The sequence below is a fragment of the Diabrotica virgifera genome, chromosome 7, assembly GCF_917563875.1.
Source record: "Diabrotica virgifera virgifera chromosome 7, PGI_DIABVI_V3a".
Lineage (NCBI taxonomy): Eukaryota > Metazoa > Arthropoda > Insecta > Coleoptera > Chrysomelidae > Diabrotica > Diabrotica virgifera.
In genome coordinates, this window is record NC_065449.1 from 19,769,011 (window position 1) to 19,781,917 (window position 12,907).

The 12,907-nt window shown below is 34.1% G+C and overlaps 2 protein-coding genes across 5 annotated transcripts in view; one reads left to right on the plus strand and one right to left on the minus strand.

Moving 5' to 3' along the window:
* Positions 1 to 12,907, minus strand: part of LOC114327693 (brain tumor protein) — a 396,953-nt gene that overhangs the window by 195,238 nt on the left and 188,808 nt on the right. The gene's annotated exons all lie outside the window — the stretch shown is intronic.
* The window catches only part of LOC114327703 (inositol 1,4,5-triphosphate receptor associated 2), a 133,168-nt gene that overhangs the window by 103,394 nt on the left and 16,867 nt on the right, over positions 1 to 12,907 (plus strand). For all 4 annotated transcript variants that reach the window (XM_050655423.1, XM_050655424.1, XM_050655425.1 and 1 more), the window contains 2 exons: positions 5,060 to 5,291; positions 12,633 to 12,799. In XM_050655423.1, the coding sequence (XP_050511380.1) occupies positions 5,060 to 5,291; positions 12,633 to 12,799 (399 nt within the window). The remainder of the gene's footprint in view (positions 1 to 5,059; positions 5,292 to 12,632; positions 12,800 to 12,907) is intronic.

A 12,907-nucleotide genomic window follows, 5' to 3' on the forward strand; every position in this document is an offset into this window, starting at 1 on the left:
TCGATCGATGACCCTCTGTGTTGTTCTTAATTTATTGGGTGTCACGGTCTCCATTCCGTAGGTCATAACTGGTAGAATACAACTGTTGAATACTCTTTTCTTTAGATTTATTGGTATCTTTTTGTTTTTCAAGACATCACTGGGTCTTCCTACTGCTGCCCAAGTCATTCGGATTCTTTTAGTTATCTCTGCCGAGACAAAGCTGATTACATATCTCAAATATGCAGAGAGATAGGGGAACATGGCTGTCGAAATGAACCGAGGGATTTATTCCAGAAGATCAAACTCCTTACCAGAGAATTTAAACCTCAAACGTGGTCTGTAATAGATAGGGAAGATAATCTAAAGAACGATACTGACGAAATATTGGAAACTTGGCGAAACTACTGTGGCGAGCTATATAAAAATAACGAGATATCAGCAGAAAATCAGTGGCCCTCTGACTACCCTAGAGAAGCTATTTACTGTCTTACTCGCTGATGTCGAAGATTCAATTAAGTCACTAAAGAGAAATAAATTCCCAGGCATTGATCCAATACCATGTGAAATACTACAGTTACTAGGTGACAAAGGATTACATATCATCCATTCTATCTGTGTCGCTGTTTGGAATTCAGGAAAATGGCCATCTGATTGGTGTACCAATTTATATCCCGCTACACAAAAAAGTAACTACTACCAGATGTGAAAACTACCGCACACTGTCACTAATAACACATGCTAGTAAAATCTTGTTACACATCATCAAAAACAGATTAAAAACCTATCTACTTTACCAAATACCTCAGGAACAAGCGGGGTTTGTAAATGGTAAAGGTACAAGGGAACAAATCCTGAACCTGAGACAACTCATTAAAAAGTCTAGAGAATTTCAAATACCTATGATTATATGCTTCGTTGACTACCAAAAGGCATTTGATTGTGTAAGCTGGATAAATCTATGGTCAATTTTAATATAAATGCGCGCACCAATGCACCTGGTGACACTAATTAAAAATCTGTACCAGTCCAATATAGCGACAGTACGACTAGATCATAAGTTCTCAAACCAATTCAAGACCGAGAGAGGTATTAGACAAGGATGCGTGTTGTCACCTGACTTATTTAACATTTATGGTGAATATGTCATGAGGATGGTTTTAGAAGGATGGGCAGGTGGACTAACAGTAGCTGGTAGGAAAATCTCCAATTTAAGATTTGCTGATGACACTACACTTATAGCAGCAAATTAGCAAGAAATGTTTGATCTCCTGCGAAGAGTTGAGTACGAAACCAATAAAGTTGGTCTAAAAATCAATAAAGCTAAGACAAAAATAATGGTGGTCGAAGATTCGACACTATTCAACTGGCTAACATGTTACAAGAATACCAGATAACAAACACCTTTGTCTATCTCGGGTCTAGTATAACTAAAGAATAGTATAAAGTAGTAAAGTAAATAGCATAAAGGTAACTGTGAAGCAGAAGTTCGGAGACGTATTCGTATGGCAAAAAATGCGATGAGTCGCCTAACTAAAGTTTGGAAACATAGATCTATCTCTCAAAATATCAAGATGAGACTGGTGAATGCCCTTGTATTCTCAATATTTTTATACGAAGCAGAGACTTAAACACTTCGCGCATGCGAGCGCCAAAAAATTGATACCTTTGAGATGTGGTGCTAGAGAAGAATGCTGCGCACACCTTGGACAGCTCATAGGACAAAAGTTTCCATTCTAAACCAACTCAAGATTAAAAAAAGGCTATCCACCATGTGTCTGCAACGATTTTTTTTATTTATTAAACACCAATAAGATGCTTAAGGACATTACAATCTGATCAAATAATGTGATCAATGAGCAACTTATTTCTAACCTAAATTACTACTAAAAAACTTAAGACTAAGGACAAACTCGATAGTACCCCCTAGGTTCTGTTAATATATTGCACAAATTTTAACTTGTACCATCACTTGCACCGTGCACTATTTTTCACTTAACTAACTCGAAGGGTTTCTTCCTCTTGAGTCTTCTAGCTAGATCCGTGTTGTCGAGGAGCTGGATGGCCTCAACATTGACGTGTTGAAGAAGTCGTTGTTCGTGACTCTTGGCAAATTTTTCTATGGTCTTGTTAACAGTATCCATGTCTAGGTCCCTATGGAGATCACTGTTCCTATAGTACCATGGAGCGTTGACAATGCTCCTTAGCACTTTGTTTTGGAATCGTTGAATGATAATTAAATTTGTATTACTAGCGCAGCCCCATGGTTGGATGCCATTATATCCATATAGGTTTTATAATCTGTTTATACAAAAGTGTTTTATTGTAGATCGTCTGCAACGAATACTGCAATTCTTTGTCACTTGGTTCGCAGAGGTGACGACAGTTTGGAGAGATTAATCGTTTCTGGAAACGTTCCGGGGAGAAGATCAAGAGGACGATCACCAACTAGATGGTCCGACCAAATAAAGAATTCAGCTGGAAACTCATTCTGCGAAGCTCTTAGAGCATCTGAAGATAGAAACCAATGGAGAAACATTATTAGGAATATTGGAAGAAATCACGATCCTCAGTAATGGGGAAACGACAAGAGAGAGAGAGAGAGAGAGAGAGAGCTGTTTGATTCTGTTTGCCTAGTTTGATTGTGTGACCTAGGTATATATATTCTTCGATACTTTCGATCTCACTTCCATTTAATTCGATTGTGATATTTTGATTTGGCATCACTTTTGTTTTATTTAAATTCATTTTTAAACTGATTTTCTCACATTCTTGTTTAAGCTCCTTTAACGTGTTTCCTTTTTGTCATTTTGTTAATATTTATGTTTTATTCACTTTATTCTAACAGCCTAAACTGCTATTGGGTGGACTATAGGTACTACAATCACAATAAAGATTCACTAGAAATAAACAAACCAAGACACGTTGAATATTACGAGGAGAACTCCCAAATCATAACAATGTATGTAGATATATATACGGTTATGATCTGCTTTCTATTACTTTTATATTAATTATTATTTATTTGATCAATTATTTAATTATCGAAATCATACATAAAAAATATGAAGAAAAAATCTCAAGATGCCTTTTGTCAAAAAAAATTTTAATTAAATTCTCTTAGGTTATACTTATCCTTTCTCGTGGATTCAGTATCTCTTAGTTGATCCTTATCGGGATAAAATAGGAAAAGGAAATAAATAGAAAAATCATAAATAAACACATACAAATACCTTTATTATCAAAAGCAATGCTCTGTAAATTTATCAATCAAATCCTATGGTATAACTGTCCAAAAGAAACTTTTACCATATAAATTAATCTAATTCAAACAAATATTTATCGCTTTGTTCTTGATACCATTAATAAAACAAGCTAAACAAACAAATTTGGTATTCGCAAATTACTTATACTTCCTATTAAATTTTTGAAATGTTGGAATCTTAAATGCATATGCTTTTACGTAAAAAAAATTAACTTCTGATTATAACGAAAATCTACCACATAGGTTATTGACTGACCTTTTTGATTCACACACAATGATGTCTCCTCTTGACCCAAACAGCTCCGCCTTGTTGATTATGTTAGGCTACCAATCAAAGCCCTCTCCATTCTCAGCAAACAATCCAGCAGGATACCAGCAACTATTTCTCCAAAAACACAAGCCAGGCCTCTTTTTTGCCAGTACTCGTTCAATAAACTCCAAAACTCTCTCCTCTCTTTCTCTCAACAATAATCTCCTGAGACCCAAGTATCTTTTACTTGGTGTCACAAATAATTTTAATAATGATAATTCTTGTAACTTACTCTCTTGGACTTTACAGAATCAAAGAGGTATTTCTTCTCGATTTGATTTGTCTCTCGTTCCACTTTCAGCTACTCTCACTATCAAAACAAAACACTAATACTTGCTTCTGAACTACTCACGAAAACTTTTGACTGCTCCTCTCGGCTGTCGGTAACACAATAATCCCTCTTTCCAAAACTATCTGAAAATTCAACCTTCTCTCCTTCCCATTCCAAATTGCCAAACCAATCAGAGACATTTCTTCTTCCCCACTCTTTTTTTCATTCGAAAAAAACCACTCAAACTTTCAAAAATATTCCTACCATCATAATAATTATTTTCGGGAAATTTTACAAATTTTACTCGGGGTTAAACAAAAAGAGATTAAGATTCCAAACTTTCTTTATCTTAGTTTTCTAAGAATTAATAATTACATCTACCTGTGGTTTCTCCTTTTCCCGTAATAAACAATCGGTTTAAAATAATAATCCTAAATAACTTTCACTTCACTTTTATTTACAAATGTTTTTTAATATTCTTCATGGAAAAATTCATTAAGGAGAAACCACCTTGCGTGAAAGCCAACTTCTAATAAATATTTACAAATCAATATACAGGGTGTATCAAATTTATGTGCCAGCGTTATATTAAAAAAATTAAATTTTTATTCTCTCTTTGATTGCCAAATTGATACACAATAATACATTGTAAATCTCAAAACATGATTTACAAAGTTTATACATTGTAAATCATGATTCGGGAGTGTTCCTGGTAATATTCAACGTGTCTGGGTTTGTTTATTTCTAGTGCATCTTTATTGTGATTTTATTATACGTAGTTCAGCAGTGGTGTTGCTGGTCCCAAGCCCCGATAAAGGAGGGGCTCTGTTCCTTTCTAGATCAAATTATAAAGCTATGAAAAAGGTAATATAAAGGTATGAGAATACTAGTCAGACACAGCTCCTATGCTCACTATAAATTATCAAGTTGTGACTGGTTAACACGAAGAAGATCAAACGTATTTGTTCCAAAAACTGGAACAAAAGTATAAAAGTAAATTTGGGTAAGATAGAAAGAAAGGCATCTCAAGGAAGAAGAAGTTTCATAGAAGGAAGTATACAACTTCTTTTTCTTTCTTTTGTCTTGTAAATTACCTTGCATAAGCAACCTAGTAATTCGAATTTCTTCCCTCTCATAATTTTGGTTCATTGATTGTGTACTGAAAAACTGCTTCCATCATTTTTGTCTAAATAGGCACTGACGACAAAACTATTTGATTATATTTTTGTTTTAGGGAGCATATGAACGAAGAAGAACTAGAACAAAAATTCACGAGCCTTGCCTTAGCCTTCACGATAGATGCTACTACAATAAAGGATAGATGCGAGAGGCAAAGACGCTCTAGGGACCAAACTGAAAACAATCTTACTAAAGAAATCGAAAAGCTTAGAGAAAAACTGACTTTCATGCAGCCACTCTGCAAAGATTATGAAACAGCCGAAATATTTTCAACAATTATGACTCAGGTAATTATATAAATGAAATCTATTTACTTTTCTACTAAAACAAGAATAATAATTCAAAGCAATCAGAACGCGTTTAATGACATCTTCTCTAAGATTCCTGCTTTACACACCAAACAAAAGAACACTGAAGACGTTTTTCAAAATTGTATGAGTAAATACAGAATACCAAGATACAGATTACAAAGGACCTTCTGAAAGCGGTTATAGCGCTTCTGCTTCTTCTGTCCATGTATCCAGTGTAAATTCGAAACGTCAAAACAGTACTTAAGAAAATGTTATTTTCATTACAATAAAGTATGATTTAATCCTTCTTTTTGAAGTTATACTTCTTTAGGCGCGATTGAGAGTGAAATTTTATTATTCTGCGCGCATGCGCACACAGACAGTATGTACTTAATAGTTGCTAAATTAAAAAATCCACGAGGAAAATAAACTTCCTGTAGCTGGCTGTATACCATAAATCACAAAAATACCAAGTTTCTTGTAAAAGGTATATATTAAAATACCCTAAATAAGGGTCCAGTTGGTTGGTAAAAGTTGGTGGATTACCAACCAACTGGAAAAAGAAAACAAGGCAGACCAATGACATCCTGGAAAAGAAATATTACCAGAGAGCTAGAAGACAATGGGTTAACATGGAAAGAAGTGAAAGCCCTGGCCAGAAACAGAGATGAATGGAGGGGGACTGTAGAGGCCCTATGTTCCAAATGGAATCAAGAGGAGTAAAGTAAGTAAGTAAATAAGGGTCACAATACAAAACGTTTTCGGATTAAGGAATCCATGTATAACCTAATTAAATGAGATAAAAGTTAAAATTGACAGAGGTTTTCAAGAACAAGAGGCCATATTAACAAAATTTGCATGCCTGAGCCACCAAAATGTATAGGGTAAAAACCCTTTAAATGTAAATAATAAAGTTATTTTACATATTTATATAAAATTCATCGGATGTTATAGATAAACCTGGATGTTACCCAGGGCAACACAGGGCAACCACGTGGGGAGAGTCCTGTGTTGCCCTGGGTAACATCCAGGTTTATCTATAACATCCGATGAATTTTATATAAATATGTAAAATAACTTTATTATTTACATCTAAAGGGTTTTTACCCTATACATTTTGGTGGCTCAGGCATGCAAATTTTGTAAGTATGGCCTCTTGTTCTTGAAAACCTCTGTCAATTTTAACTTTTATCTCATTTAATTAGGTTATACTTAATTTTAGGGCTTTTAAACACTGATGATGGATTCCTTAATCCGAACACGTTTTGTATTGTGACCCTTATTTAGGGTACTTTAATATATACCTTTTACAAGAAACTTGGTATTTTTTTAGTTGCTAAATCTTTCAATTTATGTAGATATGTATCAGCACAAATAAGGTGCAAAATGAATATATTAGTGTTTTTAGTAAATATATTGTAGGATTACATTCGTTTAAGTTATTTAAGTGGCATTTGCCTAATAATAAAAAAAACGCGATAGATCTATAGGTTCAACATATCATGGCCAAGTGACAGTATTCAGTAAGTCAGAGAAAAGTCGAGTTGACATTAAGACGCTGATGATAAGGGGGAGACGGCCTTTTTCATCAGGATAAAGACGAACGACGAAGTAAGACTGCGTATTTTTGCTATAAAGCCGTTTTAGATGTTCAGTGTTAATTACCGTTCACATTAGTTGTTACATTATCCTTGTAATTACGAGTTCTACAATAAAGTATTTGTTGTATCCTAAAATCGACCTGTGGCCAAATAATCAACCCTAGACAAACAGAAGATAAAAGCCTACAATATTTATCATAATTTTTGTGTCTTTGTCTTCCTCGGGAGTAAGATAATAAGTATTATTAAAACATTTTTATTTTATGCTTCACTTTATCTATTTGTCACCGTGATTGTAATTATCTCCGAGAAGCGATGTAACCAGAGCGGTGGTAGGTCATTGGTAGAGCATTCGAGCGAAAGGTCCCGCGTTCAAAATCGGACAATTCATATTCCTTTTTTTTTAATTTTTGGTATTGTTTTAATAATTTTTTTTTAAGTGGTAAGTATTAAAATTAGTTTATTATTTAAATACAATACAAATAAACTGTTTAAAGTGTATTTATTTCGTTGAAATCATATAATAGAAGTCAGTGGCGGCTGGTCTGTAAGTGAAGGGGGAGGTCATATCCGGTGGTTCAAGATTTTTTTGGAAAAACAAGACCTACAAATCCCATTTTAAATAATTTCTTATTCCATCATCTGTATTGGTTTCTTATAACTTATTTTGCAATATGTTGTTTAAATTTAAGCGGATCTTTATTTGACAAGTAAATATGAAATAAGTAAAAGGAACAAGTCTGCATTACTAATTGTCAAATAAATCAGATAAATAGTATGATATAATATGTAATTATAACAGTCAGAATATCAACAAACTACTTAAACTCAAAACCTAAAATAAATAAAAACTTACATTTTTATGCGGATTTAAAAAGTAAATCGATTCTTCTTCAATTTCATTTCATTTGGCGTTGGAGTTCATTTATACTAACCACTACCGACATTTTATAAAAATATATAATAAAATAATATTAATCTCACGAACGCACTTAACTTAACTTTGTAAATTCCGAACTAATCTTACTCCCTGCGTAGATAGTCGCGTCTCAACCGTAGATCTACGGTCTACGGTCAATGACCACGATTTGGTACCAACTTGCCTATAAGAGCGTATTTTCGTGAACGTTCGGATTTCCAGTGCTGTATTCTCACAGTGAGGTCAAATAAATTTCTTGACCATCGTGAATGTTCGTATTTAGCTGTTTAAGAGTAATATTGCGGTAGTTTCAGTCAAAGATAAATTTGGCTTTTCGATACCGTCAAACTGCTTGTATTTCATGTTTATCTATCGGTAATCTTTTGGCGGCATCTTTGTCGCTATATTTTACAACAACAAAATGACTGAAAAGTCAATACAATAAAAGCAAAATTTAACTATGAACGATACTATTGTATTCCGAACATCTTTAATACAGAAAATTTTCTTTTTATAAGGAAATAATTACATTATAATCGTTTGCTTGTACAATTATTACAGGAAGGTCATTGACCAATTGACCTAAAGGGATAACCGCCACTGATAGAAGTATAACTTCTTACGTGCGTACAAAGTACATACACATTTTTTTTGTAGACGTGACTCGTGTCTGTGTTTTCAATATGCCTCCAATAAGTTGTAGTTCCATCGTTTTCGTGGTCTTCTCACTGATCGTTTTCCTATTGGGGAACTGTCTCTGGCCCTCCTTACCACTCTTTTTGTTGTCATTCGGGTTGTGTGGTCGTTCCATTCTACTCTTCTGTTTCTATCTCAGTTATTAATGTTATCCACCCCCGCTCTCCGTCACATATCTGTACTTCTAGCTCTCTCCCATAGTCTCTTAGGTGCATGTCAGTCATTATTGGTCTGATGACTGTTTTGTAAATTCTGGCTTTCATTTCTTTTCCGATATTTTTATTTCTCCATATTGTTTCATTCAGTAAACCTGTGGCTCTGTTTGCTCTATTCGCTTGATCTTCCACTTCTATTTCGGACTTTCCGTAGCTAGATAGTGTGGTGCCTAGATATTTCAATTGCATCACTTGTTCTATTATCTGACTCTCCAGTGCTATTTTAGATCTTAGTAGATTTGTTGTGATAACCAAGAATTTTGTCTTTTTTGGGGAAATTAACATGTCAAATTTTCTGGTGGTTATATTAAAAAAAAATAAGTTATTTATCTCCCATTTGGTATACTTTTTTAGTTTTTACTTGTTTTATTATTTCATCCATGATCAGGTTTAACAATAGGGACTCCCCCTGTCTTATCCCATTGCCACCTTCAGTTGAGACAGCTAGTTCTTCTTCCACTTTTACTTTTTTTGGTTTGTTCTGGTAGATATTTTCGATCGATTTAATTATTCCTAGAGGTAACTAACTTTCTTGCGTACAATAAATGGATAACCGAATTTATTGATTAGCTTAATCTCCTGAACAAATAGACCACCAGATAATAAGGCTAATTAAGGAAATTAACAAGAACAACAAGACCAGAGTTATAATGTCAACAGGAGAAACAGAACGCATAGAACTAAAGGGAGGAATACGCCAAGGAGACTCGCTCAGCTCATTGTTATTCATTATGATGATGAATCAAATAATTCACGAAGTCAGAAAACGACATGGATACCACATGGGAGCGCATAAAATCACGATACTATGCTATGCCGATGATGCAGTACTAATTGCTGATAACGAGGATGACCTACAAAGGCAGCTCCACACTTTCAATCTCTCAGCAAATAAATTTAATATGAGAATATCGGTAGAAAAAAACTAAATGTATAGTGATAAGTAAAGAGCCGCGTAGATGCAAGTTAGAAATAGACGGCAAAATTGTAGAACAAGTAATGAAATTCAATTATCTAGGACTAGAGATCACTAGTGACAGGAATATAAGAACAGAGACCACAACACAAGCGACAAAAGCGGCAAGAGTAAGTGGTTGCCTCCGAGAAACCATGCGGAGAAACAAATATCTGACCATGGAAAGCAAAATAAAAGTATACAAGACAACAGTAAGACCTATATGCAGCGGAGACAAGGGCCGATAGAAGAAAGACGAAACAACAAATCAACAATATCGAAATGAAAGTATCAATAGCGGGCATATCATTAAGAGACACACAAAGCAACAGAAGTATACGAGAACGTTGCAAAATTCAAAATATTAACAGGTGGATAAAAACAAGAAAGAAAAACTGGAACGAAAATGTAAATCGAATGGAACCAGATAGATTAGCGAACATCTGTAAAAACAACAACCGTATAGCAGAAGACCCGTTGGAAGGCCGCCGAAAAGGTGGAAAGACAATGTACAGTCAACAACAACTGAAACAGAATAAGAGGCAGACAAACAGGAGTAATCCTAGTCGCGCAAAGAAGAAGAAGAAGAAGAAGAAGCTTAATCTCATTTAAATATAATATTTAACTTATATGCCACAAGAAAACATTTACAGAATATGTCGTTGAACATTTTGACATCAACAGATTCGTCGTTCTTGTTCCAGGCACGAACCCTGCTTGGTCAACAGATATCTGTGAGAGCAAGAAACTTGTGTATTTACAGGCGAGACAAGAGCCATTCTTCTGTAGTTGCTACACTCTGGTGTAAAATCTGGTGTAAAAGGTGGCCTCTTTTGTGAAATTGCATGTAGTCTCCATGTTGCCAACTTATACCAGCACGATCGAACATCCATGATGATCTCCAACCTTCGATGGAAGATGGGACTTGAAGAACAAAAATAATATATTATGCTTGCTTTTGCTTCTTAAATCAAGTGAGACTCGTTAGTCTCTGGCACTTGGTCTTAAGGCCTTTGTACATAGTATGTGTATGGCAGTCTCTTCTTCCATTTCGCACTTTCTACATCATGGTTCATTCATCTCAACATAGCTTATGTAGTGTGTCGATACTTTTTCTCCCATTCCTTTAATTAATTCAGCTGGTATACCACCTTCACCGGCAGTTTTCCTATTTTTGGTGACCCTACAGCCTTTTTTCTGAACTACAATAGACACTAAATTCGGATATCAGCATAACAGATAACATTTAGTGATGTTGAAAAAGTAGCTATTCGTTACAAAGTACTCGTTACTTACGAATACCGAAAGTAACGATTACTATACAGAGAGGCAAATCGTTACTTTGGTTACTCGGATTACTTCGTACCAATCGTATCAGAACTAGTAACGACTATTGTATCTACTTTGATTACTCTGATTAATTCGTTACTTCATACCAATCGTATTAGAGCTAGTGTCGACTATATTGTATCTACTGATTACTCTGATTACTTCGTTACTTCGTACCAATCGTATTAGAGCGAGTAACGACTATTATATCTACTTTGATTACTTTGATTACTCTGATTACTTCGTACCAATCGTAACAGAGCGAGTAACGATTATTGTATCTACTTTGATTACTCTGATTACTTCGTACTTCGTGAAGGTCGTTATTATATCGGAATACCTATACAAAATACCTACCTACTTAGAAATACGATTCTCGATATGATTACCGGTACTCAAATACAAAAGTAATCATTAAATCATTTTTATCCCTTAAACAGATCGGTAAAGGTAGTTGTTATATCGAAATACCTATACAAAATAGCTACCTACTGAGAAATAGGATACTCGATATGATTACCGGTACTCAAATACAAAAGTAATAATAGTAATTAAAGTAACGAATACTGTAAATGATTACTTTATACAAAATACCTACCTACTGAGAAATACGATTCTCGATATGATTACCGGTACTCAAATGCAAAAGTAACAAAAGTAATCATAGTAATCAAATCATTTTTATCCCTTAAACAGATTGGTGGAGGTCGTTGTTATATCGGAATACCTATACAAACCTACCTACTGAGAAATACGATTCTTGATATGATTACCGGTACTCAAATACAAAAGTAATCATAGTAATTAAATCATTTTTATCCCTTAAGCAGATCGGTAAAGGTAGTTGTTATATCGGAATACCTATACAAAATAGCTACCTACTGAGAAATACGATTCTAGATATGATTACCGGTACTCAAATACAAAAGTAATCATAGTAATCAAAGTAACGAATACTGTAAATGATTACTTTATACAAAATACCTACCTACTGAGAAATACGATTCTAGGTATGATTACCGGTACTCAAATACAAAAGTAATAATAGTAATCAAAGTAACGAATACTGTAAATGATTACTTTATACAAAATACCTACCTACTGAGAAATAGGATTCTCGATATGATTACCGGTACTCAAATACAAAAGTAACAAAAGTGATCATAGTAATCAAAGTAACGAATACTGTAAATGATTACTTTATACAAAAGTAACGATTTGTAACGAATACTCGAAAGTAACTATAATCAACATCACTAAATAACATTCGGATAACAAATGTCAGAATATCTAAGCTAGAATGAAAAACAAATAAAAAAGTAAGACCTCCAATAGTCTTAATAGTATTAACCTTAGTTCGCCAGTTAATTATTAATTTTTGAGCAAATTACACTCTCATATTAATTTCTAAGTATCAAATGGACGCGGATTCCTTTTTTAGGTGAGAAAAAAATCATGCAAGTAGTATTTTAGATAATTCACTAAATTGGTCCTTCGAGCCGGATAACAACAAGCGACATTAATAAAATTATTTACCTATATATAAATATGTTCCAATTTTTTTTCTACACAATATGATAACACAATATTAAATATAATCTTTTTAAAACAGTATCATTTCAGTTAGATATAATAATGAATGCTGCGTCATTAGCTTCGATGTCGGCCGAACGGTTTGGATCAGTTCAACACGAAGAACGTTTAACGGAATCAGTAGGTCTTATGGTCAGCCATGTACAAATGTTGAAACAACAGAGAGACGCTACGAGGAGACAGTTGCAATATACCAAGTAAGTGTTAAAGCTACTTAAACTAATGCCCATAAATTAGAATATTATCCTGTTTCCTTATTTTCCACGTTATATGGCCTTTTGAACCATTAATTTTTGAATATTTTT